The 19,220-nt window shown below is 40.6% G+C and overlaps 1 protein-coding gene across 1 annotated transcript in view; it reads left to right on the top strand.

Moving 5' to 3' along the window:
- Positions 1 to 10,878, top strand: part of rspo4 (R-spondin 4) — a 49,979-nt gene extending 39,101 nt beyond the window's left edge. The window contains exon 5 of the mRNA XM_028574771.1: positions 10,670 to 10,878. Coding sequence (XP_028430572.1) covers positions 10,670 to 10,878 — 209 coding nt within the window. The remainder of the gene's footprint in view (positions 1 to 10,669) is intronic.
- Positions 10,879 to 19,220: the final 8,342 nt, after the last annotated feature.

Raw genomic sequence — 19,220 nt, 5'->3', positions numbered from 1 at the left:
ACAGAGTAGCGCCGCCTGCTGTTATGGAGACGTATTACGTTTCTCAGCCGCCACATGAAGTAAACAAACACAGCTGCGTTAATTTCGTAAATTTTTTTTAACGAGTTAAATATTAAAAAAGTAACGCAAAAAGTAACGCGTTAATTTTGACAGCCCTAATAAAAATGTTATTCTGTAAAAATGGTGTCAGTCATTGCCAAAAACTCACCCAAAACAGTCTTGTTTCAATGCATTTTCTAACAATGTGAAGTTTTTTTTGAGAGCCTCTTTGAACTTGTAGAGAGGCATGTTATCATGCAACTGATATGAAAATAGACACCAACACCAATTTTTAACAATAACTTAACACTCTAACAGCAGAAGAACCAAACGCAAGGCAGGAATGCGTTGTGAGTCGATAGTGGAGGTAAACCACTACACAGCACGAGAGGCTTTACAATCTAGCAGCAACAGCTTCCACTTTCAGCCCAGACTGTTTAATAGCCAACCACCTCAGACAACCTAAGAGATGTGAGGGAGACTTAAAAGGGTTAAGGGAGCTGAGATATACGGGATGTCTAGCCGCTGCGGAGCCTTAAAAACAAAGCATAAGACCCTAAAATCAGCTCTCTGGACAGGAGGCCAGTGAGGAGAGGCCAGCACAGGGGTGATGTGCTCTCTCTTCTTGTGCTGGCAGGAGACCGCGCAGCAGCATGTTGGACCAATTGGACCAGATGCAGACGGTAAAGACCAGCTATAACCTTACAGGAGCTACAGTAGTCAAGGTGGCAGGAAATTAGCCCGATCATCAGACTGAATTGCTGTTATGTCACGACTACAAATGCACCGATTGCAATTGTCTTGGCCGATTCCGATTTCAGAAAAGTTTGACCTGCCGATTCCGAGTTATTAGCATGTAGTGTTGATGTGAACTGAGTTACCAACCAGAGTATGTCCAGTCTCTCTCTACTATATAGGCTGAGTCCTAGTTCTATATTACCCTCCCCACTGTTACATGCACAGTGTATTTATTGTTTGTTTGAATTCATTTTTACCAATAAGTAGAAGTGGACGTTTTTGTGAGCCCTTATTTTCCTACATGAGGTTAAACGCGATGACATTGTTACATTTAGCATACTGGTAAAATGTGTCTGTTGCTGTAATGCACGAGCTCCGTAGTTTTGTGTTGAGCTGCTGTTCAGTCTCACCTTTCCAATTGTAAAGTGGAACACTACATTGTGTTAGTGTTACCAAGTAATGTTCCATTCATGTGTGAATGCAGGGTTTCCTTTAGGATTTTTTTAGCAGTGGGGGCAGGTCTGTCCGAACAACCCCCCACCAAATGTTTTATGTATGAAAGGGAACTGACACTTTGCTGCAACACAAACAGATATATATTATTCACCTCTATTCACACACAATGAGGCATATTTTCAGTTGTGATTGAACTGTATTTTTTGAGGAACTATAGGGCACTTAACACCTACAACAAGACGGACCCACCGTGGTGACGTTTTTGGTGGAGCTGTTCGTTTAATTATCGACTCGGAAGAAAGTAAACGTTTTGACAATAAACTAGATCAACACAAGTTAAACTAACCTCTGAATAGTTCTACTTGTTAAATTGCAATGTGAGCAGCAGCCAATGGTGCCATGGTGGGCCGCCACTACAAAATCAACATAGGGGAAAAACACTGGTGAATGTGACTACCTGTTGTTGCTTGATGGACTTGAGTTATATTATGTTTTCAGCAGATTCTTTGAGCATACAGTACCTTTGAGGTTATTCTGGAGAATATTCTAGACAGTATTGGATTGTTGCAATAATAATAAACATTTCCATAAAGCAAGCATATCTGTGGGGGAAGGATATGCTGGATTTTTGAACTAACCAGACATTTGTGACATATCCAGCTTCTTTCACCAGATTTGCAGTCAACAATGAGGTAGTGCTTTCCCCAACAATTTATACAACTTTTAACCCAGCAGCCCTTTATTTTTTGTTTATACCTGCAATCTTGGAGGAATCTTAAAAACTACAATAACTAGAAGGGGCACTCAAAGAGCGCAGACCTCCGCCAAGGCCAATCTGTTCCAACATTAAATGGGTTCATACTTGGCCCACGCTACACCCTTTCACTAAGTTTCATGAAAATTGGGCCAGTAGTTTTTCCATCATCCTGCTGACAAACCGACAAAGAAACCAAACTGAAAACATAACTTCCTTGGCGGAGTTAATAATATCCTCCAATGACATTTTTTTCAGCAGCAGCAGAGACGAGAAGCCAGCATTCAAGTGTTATTTACATACACTTCTGGTGTACTTACAAACTTTCCAATCCATCGTTTTATGAGTGCATAACCTATTTGTACTAGTGTAGACGTTTGGTATCATTTCGGGCATTATTAGTGGGGTAATGTTAAGAGACACTTCGGATCCATTAGCCCCTGCGCTAAGCTATTCAGCTGATAACGCTACTCTACGCTAACTCTCCCAATGTTAGACCCAGGTGAAAAAAGCTTTTGGGGGGGTGTTTGGCTCGAGGTCATGGTGCAAAGGACCCTAGGGTGAAATTACTCCGAACCATCACTTTAAGGCTGTGAAATGCCCTAACACTTTTATCTGTGAAACAACCACCAGGTCTTTGCCAGTTCCACAATAGTAAACGCAAATATGAAAGATAAGGAAAAACTGCACTCTGATGGAAGACAGACAGAAAGCTCAAGCTAGGATTTTTCCACGACGTTCCACATCCGGGATTGCTCTGGTGCAGATGTCCACAACCTTCCGCTTCCTTTGTGTTGGCATTTTAAACTGCGGTGGATTTCTGAGGACTATGGTTAACTGCTCCTCAGATCTCTGCAGGGTAAATCCAGACAGCTAGCTAGACTATCTGTCCAATCTGAGTTTTCTGTTGCATGACTAAAACAACTTTTGAACGTACACATGTTCCACCAAAACAAGTTCCTTCCCGAGACTATTTTGCAGAGGGACCGAGGTTCCATTCTGCGCTTAGCGCCGCCCAAGACGATTGCGATTGGTTTAAAGAAATGCCAATAAACCAGAGCACGTTTTTCTCCCATCCCGGAATGCTGTGTGGACTAGCCAGACCCTCCTCCGCAGCGCTGTGGAGGAAGGTCTGGCAATGCAAGACTACATAACTGTTATTTGACTTGAAAAAAATAATAATTTGAGACTTGCTTGAGCTTCGGACCAAATTATTTGAGACTTACTTGGGACTTGAGCAAAGATGACTTGGTCACAATGCTGCTGTACAACCATATACAGTCAGCTGTACACCCATATATAGTCAGTTACGCAATAAGTATGAACTGCCTATACTGTATCTATGCATGTGCTAAAAGGAGCATATGTACGATCATGCTCATGTTTACAAGTTTGCTAACTCCTACAGTTCAGCGCTGAATGCAACTGTACAGACACAGAACATAGAGAACATAGAGTCACTTCAGGACAGCCTGTCTTAATTCCCAATCATCAGCGCAGTGTCCAAAAACAAAGCCATTGTGACAGCATCACTAATGAAGGACAGATTACAGGAAGGAAGGGATGGCAGAGGAGGAAAGGAAGGGCGGAGTGCATCGAGAAAGATTTGGAAAAGGAGAGGAGGAGCTGATTGGTTTAAGGAAGAGGATGAGGAGAGGAGACAGGAGGGGATTTAAAAACCCAATCTGAAGATGGGCTCTCATTACTAATGGAGGGCAGATGGCTGGCGGGGCATTACGGCGTGGCACTTCCTATAACTGAGGGGCAAAAAAGAGACGCTCTGATGTAAACACACACAACCAAACTCTCTCCTCATCATTTTGGCCTCTGAGGCAAGAGATAAACAACAAAATAGAATTCAAAGCGACGTGTGAGAAGCAATCTGCGGCAGACCTCCAGCGTGGAATTAAGTTTTCACTGCTACACCCCCCCCGCCCCAAGCGGCTACCATGTCATGTGAGCAGCTGGCTCGGAATTAACATGTCAGTTTGAGACTTTTCTGGTAGGTTTGCGGGTGGAAACCGGGGAACTCCAGGCAAGTGATGTGCCTCTTAGCAGAGCAGTTACAACACCACAGCTCTACTGCGGAGCTGCCCAAAGGCAACCAGTAGTTCAGAGTGACGGATGTCAGCTAAAGTGCACGACATAGTGAAAGCACAATCTGTATTTTCTTAATGTAATCGTTTGTGTCAGGCACGGCGTTATTTTTTGAGGAAATGTTTTGGGTGGGCCTGTTGAAAAGTGGGTGGGCCTAGGCCCGTCAGGCCCACCCAAAACATTTCCTCAAAAAACATTAATGAATTAATATATTATAATTTGGTGAAGAATTATAAAAAATTGCCAAATAATCTCATAATTTGTGCTAAAATTGTCTAAATGTTTAGTTTTCAAAAACAATTTAAAAAAACTGGTCATGTCTATTTTTATGTTTCTGCGCAAGTTCAGCAGACAGTGAGGTTCGGGATGTACATGATGATGTAGCTTGTCGGTATGCTAGGCTAGCTCCCGGTGATCTGAGAGTGTGAAAATCATTTCCAGTAAAGGACAACGTTGCAACAGTCGTTGTTTAGGTACCTTAAACGTGCACGAACGGTCTCAGAGTCATCGCTGCAACCAGGAGATGAAGGAGAGCTGAGATCCACAACGCCTAGCACATCTTTGTCTCGGCCACCACAGGATGCTAACGCGGCTAGCGCGGCTAGGGCTAGCGCGGCTAGGGCTAGCGCGGCCAGCGCGACCAGCTAGCTAGACTATCTAACTAACTAAAACGTTTGAACGTACACGTTCCACCAAAACAGGTTCCTTCCCGAGGCTCTTTTTCAGCGGCACTGTTGTTCCGTCCGGCGCCTAGCGCCGCCCAAGACGATTGGGATTGGTTGAAAGAAATGCCAATACACCAGAGCAACTTTTTCTCCCATCCCAGAAAGATGTGTGGACTTGAGGAAGCGAGACTGAAACACACTAAATAGCAATAACACGCGGCTTCCACACAACCGTTAGGAACACATTGAATTGCTGGCCCACTGGCTCTCACATTCATTAGGTGGACATTCAAATTTTACATCAACATTTGAATGCTGCGCTAGGGTTGGAAGAATATATCGTAATCAGTGAAATTTTTGTCATTTTATTTAGCTATTTCTTTGGTCTGCCTTCGAAGAACCAGTTGCGCTGAGCAAAGAGTCTCTCACAAAGAGGCCAGCAACGGCAGAGAGAGAAACAGCGGGGAAAAACTGCGTGTAGATCCAGCATATTTACTTTCCTAACATTCTATGAGTTTATTTTGTTTGTTTATTAGACTAAAAAAGCTAAGCGTGCTGATGGAACATAGTGAACTCGCTGGTCAAACATATCTCCCTGCTGAAACTATGGGGCAGGGGGTGTCAATAGAAGCTTTGAATCTTAAAAAAAAAAAAAAGCTGATTCTCTGCTGTCTGCTGATAGTTGATATAGGAGATGTCAAAAGATTGAAAGAAGTGAGTTTGTACATTTCTAAATACTCTCTTGCAACTTGATGAGTCACAAACTCCATTGATTCTAAATGAGTGAGCACGTTTTAAATGAACACAGGAGGACTGAGTTATTCTTTTTCTTCTTTTTTTTTTTAATCAAACTGTTTTGACATCCTGTTGTTTTAACAAGTTTTAAAAAGTGAAAGCTTTAACCGGCTGAAACTAACAACTAATATAGCTGAAGCAGTTTAGAGCTGTCAATACAACAGGATCCATTAGTGGTCACCAGTTAGATCTCATTAGGCCAAGTTCAGACAGACAACAGCACAGCATGAAAACAGTCGGCTAAATTTACACTACTACGTTTTGGGTTTAAAAATGAATATCTTTTACATTTGGAAACACTGGTGTCCCCGTTTTGGTTTGAAAGCTGCAGGGTTGCTTTGTAGTCTGAACGGATACAAACTGAGACCTTTGGAAACAACGGTGGTGACGCCACTTGATTGGGTCTTATAAGTCATGACGTGTCCTTCCCTGATTAGTCATCTACTCGCCATCTATCACGTGACCCTTTCCTAGGGAAAAAAAAGAAAGAAAAAGAAAAGCTACAACATCCTGGACTGACTATCGGCAGTTATTTCAACATGGAGAAGAAATTACAGGCACGTCTGACCTTGTAGTCATGTGTGCCTTTCAGTAACAGTTCCACATCGTCATTGGTGCACGCGCATGCCCTGTATACGTGAATGTGATTTAGGCATGTTAGAAAGGTTTTTGTCTCAAAACGCCACTTAAAAACTATAATGTACTAGTGTAGATGTAGCCTCAGTTGACAAAGCAAAAGGTACTGTAAATATTAAAAAATATATATAGGGCAGATGAACCAAAAAAGGTCATTTCTGTACTCTAATTTGAAGAGTTAGAGGTGAAGTTTTAGGTTGGCTTCTTTTATTCCTTCTTTCTTTCCTGCCTGCATTTGTTTTTTACTCTCTGATGTCCGACCAACCTCTAAATCAATCTCAGTGCTATATATTACAAAACATTGTTCCACGTTTAAACCAGAGCCAAAAACACTGAAGCCCTCTTCTCCATCGCTGAACATCAAAACCACATTTCTATGTGGGCTAAACCCCGCTTTAATAACACGAGACAGATAGATTAGACATCCAGATAAGTTTTAACCTGATATGTCATGATGAATTGTGAAATATGAAGATATTTATTCGTTGAGTTCAAACCTACTAAAGTAAAATCCTCTGGCTTTTAAAAGCGACATACAATATGATCTATTAGTGTGTTTACAGCAGAGAACACGCCCGATCTCTGTCAAGATTTTTTACCCTTTCTGTACACTTTGTGGCCAAAATTCCACTTTGAAAAGCAGCGATACATACCCCGAGAATATTTCACTGTCAGATCTGGACTCTGCACAGACCATCAACTGGCAGGATTCTGCGCATCAGTTTGCATAATACTTCACAGTAATTATCCTGGATCAACATCTGAGGCTACCGAACACCTGAACAACATTTATTTAGCCACCGTTAGCTTCTCTGCAGTTTTGCACATTTTCCCACAATCTATTTTTGATCAAATACGAACACGCAGAGGAACCGACACCAGCGTTTGCCGGTCTTTCATTCTCGTCGTTACGTTTTGTTTTTCACGTGTAGTGCAGGCGGACACGTCATCTTGTGAAGTGAAAGGTAAGGTGCAGAACAGCTGTTTGTGGAAGACAGTGGAAGTCTGAAAGCCTCTGGTGCTTGAAGCACACACACACACACACACACACACACACACACACACACACACACACACACACACACACACACACACACACACACACACACACACACACACACACACACACACACACACACACACACACACACACACGTTTCTGTTTGACACAATTCAAGACAGTTTTATGGGGTTTAAAGATGGACTCTGATCTAGTACAGCACAGTGTGAGATACCCCGTTCACTGAATGGATGGCTTTTCATTCCGGTTTGCAGGGTTTTCATAATATAAAGGTTTATTCTCCCTATAAAACTCTGCACGAAAAAAAAAAAAAAAAAAAAAGATACACCTACCATGTCGTGTTAGGGGTCTTCAACGTGTTTTTAAGCCCAGGACTCCTTAACTGAAAGAGAGACGGATCAGGGACCCCCTACTACATATACTGTATAAAATGAAGTGGGCCTACAATAATTTGTAGGGCGGCGTAAGTCTTTATACACTTTATATACCTTTTTAGTGCAAATAATACTAAGCTATTGAAATCCTAATTGTTGGCATGATTTTTTTGAATCATCTTTTAATGGTAAACATTTCCAGTGCAGTTTGTGTCTGAATAAATGCTGCAGCTCCTCAAAACCCAAGTAAAGTTCCTGTGTCGCGGTAGCAGAAGTCAGTTGGAAAAAAACTCTAAAAAATTCCGACACCAGAGTGAGGGTACGAGAGGACGGGGAAGGCCGTCTACAAACCAATCAATTACAACTATCGGGAGATGCAGCTCACGTATGTGAAGACGACAGAATGTAGTTGTGTCATGTAGAGTTCTTTAGTGCACTTGCTTAACTGCAGTGTAAAACAAAAACTGAGCAGATCAAATGCATACAATGGAAAAAGAAAAAAAAAACATGAACCTTGGTACGGACCTTGGTTTGGACTTTCAGGTGTGAAAAGGCCCTTTAACTCTCTGGTAAAGGATAGATTCTGATTTTTTCAACTATCTGCGGGCCCTTTCACACCTACCTCGTTTGGTCCGGACTTTTAGACTATTCAGTTTGATCCAAACCAAAATTACAGGGGGTAAAATCTCCCCTGGACCATTGTCTAGAACAAATAGCCAAACCTCGGTCTCGGTCTGGATCAAACCGAACCGTGGTTCGGTTAGTTTCTAGTTTGAAAGCGTTTTTGGGATGGTTCGGACTTTCGGACCAATTACAGGATGTTCTGGCAGGTTATCAACGTGTTTTAAGAGTAGCTTAGCTCCTTTAAGGAATATCTCAGTATGTAACCATTCTCAATTGGTAGCCTACTAAAGGGCCCAAAGTGTGCCAAGAAAGTATCCCCCCCACACCATCACTACACCAACACCAACGGCAGCCTGAATCGCTTCTGAAATACTCACACCCGCAAGTCTGGCACCAACAACCATGCCACATTCAAAGTCACTTAGGCAGCTTCATTTCTATAGCACATTTCAGCAACAAGGCTATTCAAAGTGCTTTACATAAAACATTGAAGAGCGGTTAAAAACTAAAAATATAAAATATAAAAGACAATAAGACAGATGTGAAAATAGAGCTCGAAAATAGAGCTAATAATATCTCGATATTTTTGACCAAATACATCGAGGTTGATATTGCGGCGATATTGTAGGGTTGACTATTGGTTTCAAAAAATATTAAAGTGCCCATATTATGCTCATTTTTCAGGTTCATAATTGTATTTAGAGGTTATACCAGAATAGGTTTACATGGTTTAATTTTAAAAAAACACCATATTTTTGTTGTACTGCACATTGCTGCAGCTCCTCTTTTCACCCTGTGTGTTGAGCTCTCCGTTTTAGCAACAGAGTGAGGCATCGCACTTCTATCCCATCTTTGTTTGGAGTCGCACATGCGCAGTACCTAGGTAAGGACTACTAGCCAGTCAGAAGCAGAGTATGAGGGCGTGCATTAGCGAGTATTTGCCAACTGTAGCAGGGACATTGCCTTCAAAAATGAATTCAACCCATGCCGCTCTTGTGTCCTCTGCGGCTGGGACACGATGGAATGTTTTGTGCTCGACTTTACAGCCAACAACAGAACACTTTCCGTGGTGCTTCGACATGGTGTCTCCTAAACTGGTGCTTGTACTTGGCGGGTGGAGACATAGACACTGTACACATGCTTTGATGGGAGGGGGTAGTGGATGGGAATATTCACGTTTCGGCTGATGATGTAGACGGCTGTGCCGATTTTTACCAGCTTACCCGGAGACTGAAGGCAGGATACATTCAGAAATTTATTATAAATATTATTTTCATAATGTGGGCATTTAACACAATGAGATTTTTGATAAATAATCACCAGTAATGTGGATACATTGACTAAGTGGGTAAAGGCAAATAATAGAACAGCTAAAACAGTCTGGTAAGTTCAGAAAGTTACATCACTTTACTGTAATGCAGCCTCTAAAACCAGGAAAAGACAACACTTAAATGATAATGCAATATCCAAAATCTAAGACAATATCTAGCCTCATGTTGATGTAGATCTGATATCGTTATATTGCCCAGCCCTATATTAAATACAAAGTTACAGTGCAGTGTAAAAAATTAATTTAAAGAAAGGCAGCATCAAAACAGAAAAGTCTTCAGCCTTGATTTAAAAGAACTGAGAGTTGCAGTTTTCTGGGAGTTTGTTCCAGATATGTAGTGACTAAAAACAGAATCACCTTTCTGAGTGTACAGCTTAAGTCCACTGTGTGCAATATGTCCACAGTGCTTTATAATTATTAATAAAACATGGCTGGGTCAAAGTGTCTCACTCAGTCAGGCTTAACCATTTGGGAATTATGTTAAAAAAGGGCGAGAGCAGCATCACTGGGCTTATTCAGCAGGAGCACTTTTTATAAATGATACAACAAAGTGCAGCTGTAACCAAATACAGATGTGCAACAGGCAAAAGCATAACAAAATAAACGGCAGAGTGAAACAAAAACATTTGTACTATTCACTCTTTTAACCAGTGGTGGAATGTAACTAAGTACATTTACTCAAGTACTGTACTTAAGTACACATTTGAGGTACTTGTACTTTACTTGAGTCTTTTCATGCCACTTTCTTCCTTTACTCTGCTACATTTCAGAGAGAAATATTGCACTTTTTACTCCACTACATTCACCTGACAGCTTTAGTTACTTTACACATTAAGATTTTTGCACACAAAACGCATGTAGTTTCTAAAACACGATGTTTTTTTTTTTTTTAAACTTAATTACCCAACAATATAATGGCCTACAGGTCCAGCTGAAATGATTAGCTGATAACACACAGTTGGTTAACAGAACAGTTTGGTTCATTTCCAGTTTCTAAAATGTGAGTATTTTTCTGCATTGTACTTTTACTTTTAATACTTAAAGTACATTTTCCTACGTACAAACATTTTCAATGCAGGACTTTTACTTGTAAAGTTTATTTTTACAGTGTGGTTTTAATGTTTGCTTTTTATCCGTCAGAAAGAAGAACGAATAAAAAAGGAGGATTTGGAAGGAAGAAGGAGAGAAAACAACAGCCGCTCGACAACGACAACGTTGGCAACTCGCCGAACGGAACCGCAGACGGCGCCGGCGAGCACGAGGGTCAATGGAGGGACGAGACGGACACACAGCTCAACGCCACAGCTCAACCTGACGCGTGTCGGCCGACGTCAGCGGGAGCTTTGTAACCTGAGGGCGCATCAGTGTTTCTGTTCAGCCTGTACAATCTTTATTAACACACACACACACACACACACACACACACACACAGCCACTCACCACAATCTTGTTGAGAACAAATAAGTCGATAATACTTAGGCTATGTTCACACTTGGCGTCTTTTTTGACAAGAAAAAGTTGACTAGGGCGCTTTTGTGGTAAAAAAAACAAACAATTGGCAGCATTTTGGTTTCAAAAAGCAGCCAAGAGCATCTTTTGTTGCTATAACAACAGCTACTGTTAGAGTATCCTAGAGCGCTATGTGGAGCAGTGCTACTAACATTAGATAAAACAAAGGGGTGGAGCGAGCTAGAAAAAGAACAGAGAGAGAGCGCGGTGCTAACGTTAGATAAAACAAAGTGGTGGAGCGAGCTAGAGAGAACAGGGAGAGAGAGTGGTGCTAACGTTAGATGAAACAAAGTGGTGGAGCGAGCTAGAGAAAGAACCGAGAGAGAGAGAGAGAGAGAGAGAGAGAGAGAGAGAGAGAGAGAGAGAGAGAGAGAGAGAGAGCGAGAAAGCAGTGCTAACGTTAGATAAAACAAAGCGGTGGAGCGAGCTAGGGTAAGAACAGGGAGAGAGAGTGGTGTAACGTTAGATGAAACAAAGCGGTGGAGCAAGCTAGAGAAAGAACACCGTTTTTTTCATCTTCAAAGACACTCCGAGCTGCAGAAAAAAAAGTCGGCGGTGGCGTTTAAAAAAGCGCTCAGGACTTTTTTTAAAACACGGTGTACTCCATAGGTTTATAATGTAAAACAGACGCTGGCAGCTTAAAAAAAGACGCCAAGTGTGACCATAGCCTTACGTTGGGATGCATGTGACCAATAAGTCTAATTTCCCCTCCCAAGAAATGTTGCAACTTGGCGGTAGCCAATAAAACATCTGTCCCTTTGTGGATAAATCCAGCATTTGTATGCAATGACACAGTAGAGTTTTATTCAATTAGCAAATGTCTCTCTGACAGCAATTGAACATTTCTTGTGAATACCAAAGGTCAGACTCGCAAAGTGAAATTTTTGCATTTGCTAAAAACTCAAACAAGGTACCAAAAACAATCCTCCAAATACTCCCAGAAATTCCAGCAACTAGGAGATTAAAGGTGCCCTCTGGAGTTTTCTTGTAAACAAAGTTTCTGTTTGCATTCATTGTTTCTCACTTAAACACATCTGTGTGTCCTTAAGTCTAGGTCTAACAACAAGTCATTTCCTCTCTCGTCAAGACTTTGCGAAGCTGATATTTCTTAAAAGTTTGAAACCAGGGGCACGTTCAATCTCAAAACTGCGCGCACCTTTTTGCCACGGTTTCCGGGTTGAATGTCATGTTTCCTCGGAATGGTGTGAAACGGTGCTTTCAGGAATGGTTTTCTCTCGTTTGGCGTGTGTGTCGGAGACGTTACCCAATCATCAGCGACGTGCAGTGGTGGAATGTAATGGAGTACAAATTTAAAAGGATGGTTCGGAGTAATTTCACCCTAGGGTCCTTTGCACCATGACCTCAAGCCAAACACCCCCCCATAACCTTTTTTCCCTTGGTCTAACATTGGGCGAGTTAGCGCTATCAGCCTGAATGGCTTAGTGCAGGTGCTAATGGAACCAAAAGGTGTATATCGTAAATTACCCCACTAATAATGCCCGGAATGGTATCAAACTTTTACAAGTAGTTTCTATACTCATAAAACGAGGCATTGGAAAGTTTGTAAGTACAACAGGAGTTTATTTAAATAACACTTGCCTGCTGGCTTCTACTCTCCGCTACTTGCTAGCTAGCGCGCTGATTCTCCTCCATTAGTTGTAGCTCCTCGTCCGTGTATTCAGGCTTGAATAGGTACGGGTGACCTAAGAAACTGTGCCACTCATCGTCGCATTCGAATGCTAATCTCAAACTGTGCCTCTGGTGTGGTGTCACCTGCAGATGACTATTAGGTGCAGCAAATGCAGTATTTATATCTAATTCAAAAATAATGATTCAATAAAGAGGATAGGCTTCTGACGTGCAGTTAGTGAACCGTTTGTGAATGTGTCCCTTTTGGTATATGTTACCTGCTGTGTCCTGGGAGTCTTTTCCAAATCAGAGAGGGGCCCGGGTAGAAAAGTAAACTGAGAAAAGAAAAAGAAAAAAAGGTGACGAAAATAAGGAAAAATCACAACTTCATCACTTAGTAAACCTAAATACAGAGAAGCAGAGGCCTGTACTACGAATCAAGATCAACATGCCCTGGATTTATTTCAGTTACCCGGCTTCACCTAACCCTAACAACCGCGATCACGCATAACCCAAAATTGTCACAACGGTGGTTAACAACTAGTTCAATCAACACAGGGCTTCTCAATCCAGGGACGTGCACGTTCACATAAAAGAGGCAGTGTTTGCTCAGCATGACCAATCGCAAACATCTACCAGAGCCGCATATTTTACATAAGAAGAGCAAATTATAATTCTATATGAATATGGAGAACACAGACACGGTTTTACAGGCAAAACGCAATACAGCTTCCTAAAACAGGAGGAAAGCTGGCAAAGAAATAGCAGACGCTGTAAATACGTAAATCAACGCTTATCAATATCACTTCCTCATCAGTCAGGCACAACAAGATCTGACCATAATTACACTTGGGCTTTCCATAAACTGCTGTTGCTTTAGCCTGTTATTTCAGTTGCAACCCTCGCAGTGGTAAGTGATCGTGAGAGCAAAAAAAAATATAAAAACATAATTCAAACCGATGTGCGCATTGAAAATATTGAAGAAATAGCCTATACGTAATTCTCTCTGCTAACATCAGGGAATGTTAACGGGGTTGTCGGTCTCTAAATGTTTTAACTTTTCTGAGCACACCTCTGTCTCTCGGCGCACCGAGCTCCAACGGGTCTTCTAAGAACGGTGACGCCGTTATCAACCGAGTATTGATTGGTCAGTAGGCGGGGCTTTAACACCGGTTGATCTCTGATCTCCAACATAACTTGCTCCCAAGCAGGTTAGGCGTTTATCGTAAGTTATCACGGCGATGTAACCCGGTAACAAGTGATCCACCGTCGTGATACACAAAACCCTGGGTTGAACCTGAAGCTACCTCTGTAACCCCAAATCTTGCTTCGTAGAACAGGCCTCAGGTCAGTAAACTTTAAAAGTCATATTTTTAAATCTGGTCTCTGATTCATCTCAATAAAGTGTCACTTTTTTTCTGGATGCCTTTGTTTTTGAGGTAAAAATGCTGTAAATGCAGACAACATTGTTGCATATTGTTTTTCACAAACGTGGGTGTATTTTTAAAAAAAAAAAAAAAAAAAAAAAAAAAAAAAAAGAAGGAATTCTCCCACAGTTAAACATTTTTCAGGAAGTTCATCTTCACACTTTGGCTTTCAAATCACAATTCCAGTATTTAGTTGACATGTTTTTGACAATATAGACGGAGAAAATATATGCATTAAATGTTGTATTCACAACTCGCCAGCCTTATATTCAGCCTGTCTTATCCGATATTGCACAAGTACAGCTCCAGGAAAGAGCAGCATGACTGAAGATGTGGGGATTCATTGGCTAGCTTCTGTCGGTTGTATGTATTTATCAATATTTCTATGACTAAATGGAATTTTATTCCATAACATGAATGTACTGTATGTTCCAATAAATGTATATTTTGATGCTGCAGACATGGGACACTAATTTGCATATATCCACCATTTCTACTTGTGTTCAGTACAGAAGTTCTGCCTTCTGTAAATGTGTTGCATACATGAGACTACACTGCAGGTGAACAGGGAAAGCATTTTAACTAACAGATTTCACCATGAAACTTCCCCCAGTTCATTACTTACATTAGGAAAATTATTCTTCGTATTACAAGTTTTTTTTAAATTCTATGTTTAAATATGCAGACAATGCATTATCTTATTAAATATGCACTCGTTTCCAGAACAGAAACGTGAACATGGGATAAAAGCCAGGTTCAACATGTTCCGGTTGTTTCATTTTGTTGACATATTAGCGTCAAAGGTTTTTACAGAGGGGATTTTGGATATCGCTTTCCATCACTCCATAAATCAGAAAAAACTGTAAACAGCAAATCAATCGTCACCTCGTTTGTAGGACAGAAATGTTGTATGAATCCAGCTATGAATGATATATGAACAAAGCCCTCTGTAAAAACCTTCAGAATATAGATAGGGATGTATGTAAGTGCTACTCAAGTGGAGATTTCTGGCAACACAAAACGGCCTTTAAACATTTGCATTGTAAAATTCTACAATTCTTTATTAAAAACCACTATTTACAGACAGAATATTTAATCAAATCCTTAGCATCCTGTACCTTGTGTGTGTATATATATATATATATATATATATATATATATATATATATATATATATATATATATATATCTATCTATCTATGAGAATATACAGATAGGTTACATACACTAACATTTAAATAAGTATAGTATAATGTAAAGCAGGTCAAGTACACATTTAAATATCATAGAAAGGCTGTTTTACAACGGTTACACTCAACCTAAACGTCCTATCAAACACAACCTGAAAAACTATCAAAGAAACCCAGTTCCAAATGAATGCTTCTCCAGCAGATTTAGTCACTACTGTTTTAACTTTCAAGACCGTAGAATATGTACAGGTTGTAACTTTAAATCCCTTTTTAAATGTTTAGAAACCAGAGCGGCAGCAGCATCAGAGCAGAAGAGATCTGACAAAAATCAGATGTGGAAGATCATTCTGTGAAGAATGTGACCGGGTGTGTGGACATAAAGCATCTTAAGTAAATATTTTTCTCATTGAGATCAAGGAATACATTTCTGATGTATTATTATAGATTAAGACACCATACATTATATAACCTAGTTCAAATTAGCCCCACCTGCTGTAACCTTAAAGAGGAACTTCATTTTTTTTTTTTTTTTTCAACCTGGACACTACTTTCTAATGTCATTGTGTCTAAATTGGTCTGAAGAAGATCGCTGCAGTTGGCAGTGGCGGAACAAGTTGTAATGTAAGTTAATGGGCAACTGCGCATTTTTAATTACATCCACTAAAAGTGCTGTTTTTGCCATTGAAAGGCTCACATTGTTACTCCAAGTGTCTGACAACATTATGGAAAGGATCCATACAGAGACGGACCTTTTTGTTAAAGAGTAAGATTCTTTTTGTTTAACATGAAACAAAAGTATTCAGAGCCCCACCCGCCTTTTATAAGGTTTAGGTGCAGCACCCGAGCTGTTTGAGGCAGCACCTAAACCAAATGAATGTAACGAAAAGACTTTCCCCACATCTAATGATTGTAGTTGGACTTTTTTAGATTTAAGTTTTGTCTTTAAGCTTTTTTAATGTTATTTATTGATTATCTGCTTTTCTCTCTAGCTTTTCCAACGTTTTAGACACAGATATGGTGATAATAATGTTCCAAAATGATGTGACAAAGAGACGCAAAACTACAACAAAGAGATGCCACATGACCACAGAGACCCCAAAACAACCCCAAAGAAAACACAAATGACCAAATAGAGACACAACACGACTACAAAGAGACCCAAAAACCCACAAAGGGATACAAAATGTACAGGGAAACGGTTTGTTTTTTCAAATGAAAAACATTAAATTTTCTTGCGGAAGGAACGACTAAACCCTCCCGCCAAATATGCACAAACCCAGGGAAAACACTGGTATTATTTAAATGTCATGTTATTTAGTCTGGTGAGTTTGGCGATTAGGATTTCGGGGCGGTTTCTGGTTAGCCAAAAAGGATCTTACTCTTTAACAAAAAACCTCTGAAGGGATCCTTTCCATAATGTTGTCAGACACTTACAATAATAATCTGAGCCCGTCTGAGGCAAAAACAGAACTTTTAGAGGACGATGCACATTTGCTCAATAGGGTTACATTGCAGCCCGGTTCACAGTTGCCGGTTACAGCGTTCTCACTCAATACTGGACCAGTTTCAAAGATTTTTGATTCACATTAGTCACTTGTGAATCAAAAAGACCTTAGACACCAATGCATGGGGGAGGTTGAACCCCCCCCCCCAAAATTATCCTTTAAAATGATGCTTACACATTAATTAATAATTATAATTCAATAATATTATTCTGAAATGGGCCTGCACTTTGAGTTTTTTTGATGCTCATACTTTTGTACTTTTGCTCGAGTAAAATGTTGAATGCAGAACTTTAAAGGAGAATTTCTACATGGGTGTAGTGGTAGATTATAGTTCAATTAGTCTCGCTTTGTCAGACCTTCCTCCACGGCGCTGCGGAGGAGGGTCTGGCTAGTCCACACGGCATTCTTGGATGGGAGAAAAACGTACGTCAACACAAAGAAAGAGGAAGGTGACGGACATCCGGCCAAAAATTAGGGTCATCCGGCGGAATTTCCGGCGGCACCGGAGCAATCCCGGAAGTGGAACGTCATGGATATAGACTAGTTCAATAGCTGCACACACGATCAGTACAAGACGTTGCAAATGTGGTTATGAAATGTCTTCATATGGTACTTTCCCCTAACTGGGACACATGAAACAGGTTATGTGTTCACCGGTTGTGTAGGACAGTTTTCATTGCATCTTGGTTCTCTACCTGCTCAATCCTTCTCAGCGTTACAGGGCCGCTGCAGTCTTTCCCAGCATGCAATGTGCAGAGAACAACACAGTGAACGGGCTGCCAGACCACACCAGGGTCACCACAGTCGACAAACCTAAAATTCGACACAAAATTAAGAAATTACAGCGACAGCGATTCATCAAAATGAAAAAAAAATAAAATAAAAAAAATAAAAAATCTCCACAGAATGAAGGAATTACTCACCGGGGACAAAGGAAAGTTGAAAGTCATCTTTTATTGCACAATAAAAGATCACATATACCATGTCTCGACTCATGAGATTGGTCCACATGGGAATACAGAGAGCTATAGTTACAAATAAGAAAATAAAAACCCCACCGTATCACTTATGCAGTAATGACCAGGTTTCTGACGTCAGGAGCAGCCAGTTATTGTCTTTTCTCCGCTTTTTAGAATAACTTCCCTGTGGATTACATTGCACTTTGTTCAGTGATGCTAGTACTGTCAAATATGATTTACCTTGCCCTCTTTGTCATAGTTAGCCGGCTGGTTTTACAGACATGAATTAGGAGGAAGATGTGAAGTTCCCATTCCTTGATCAACTGTCCAAACCCTGCAATCATCTGATTCAAATCTTTGCTTTCCGGCCCTCTTACACAGTGGGTCGAACATCGATTTTTTGAATGTTTTGGTATTATTTTAGGTTACATGTTCGTGCTGCTGTTCTATAACAAATCAAGTGTTGAGAATGCTAGTTTCTCTTCTGCGTGCCTCTTAAAAACAAAACGGTTACAACAAGCTAAAAGCTAACTCTGGAAGAATTTATGAATGAAACAAGTGTTGCTATGACATGACATGGTTTGATTGCATTTTAAGAAACTAATTCTTGCTCATTTATCCGGGCAGCCACTTTGACACACACTCACGCTGCAGAAACGTCAGATAAAATGTTTGTCAGCTTAAGCGGGAAATACAAGAATTCTTTCAGAATTGGAAAGCCTTTATAGTGCGTTTGGATTTTCTCTGCGGCTATGAGAGTTCCAGACCCGGCTACATTCCCCTTTTTAGTTCTTTCAAATGATCTTTGTCCTATCACCACAACCAGCCTCCTTCTACAGGGAAGTCAAAAGTCACAAGGGTTCCAAATTAGGACCATTTACCAGCTAAATGCTGGTCAAATATGCAAGTGGCTGGTAGATTTGCTTCACTCACCGAAAAAGTTCATTTTTAACCTTGGCTACAAATCAGCGGACAAGGATTCATGGACCCAAATAAATGAAGGTCAGTCTTCAAACCGGAGACAACAGCAGCAGCATTAAAATGCAATCAAGAAGAGTGGGATGGCCGTGACGCAGGCGGCTGAAACCAAACGGCAGAACCAGCATGTGATGGTTTGGTTACCCACTATCTTCAAACTAGTCAGGCCAACAGCCAGCAAAAAGATGGTAATAAACATTACTTAGGCATGGTCATTTTAAAAGACCAAACTTTTTAGAACTGATTGAAAGGGAGAAAAAACATATTCAACAGGCCACGAAATCCAGCACCTGTCCTCTCATTTAGTTTTTATGGATGTAAATATTTGAACTCGGATGATTTTCCACCTGGATCTGAAGGACTTACAATCCAGTATTGATGATTTGAAAAAGAATACAGAGAAAAGTAAAAGAAATAAATAAAGCACCTGGAGCTAAAATTGTGTAAATCTGGGCCTGCTTTCTTATTCAGATATTCAGTTTCTGAAGCGGGCA

Source organism: Perca flavescens, chromosome 4 (assembly GCF_004354835.1).
Source record: "Perca flavescens isolate YP-PL-M2 chromosome 4, PFLA_1.0, whole genome shotgun sequence".
NCBI lineage: Eukaryota > Metazoa > Chordata > Actinopteri > Perciformes > Percidae > Perca > Perca flavescens.
This window is presented reverse-complemented; position numbering and strand designations above follow the sequence as displayed.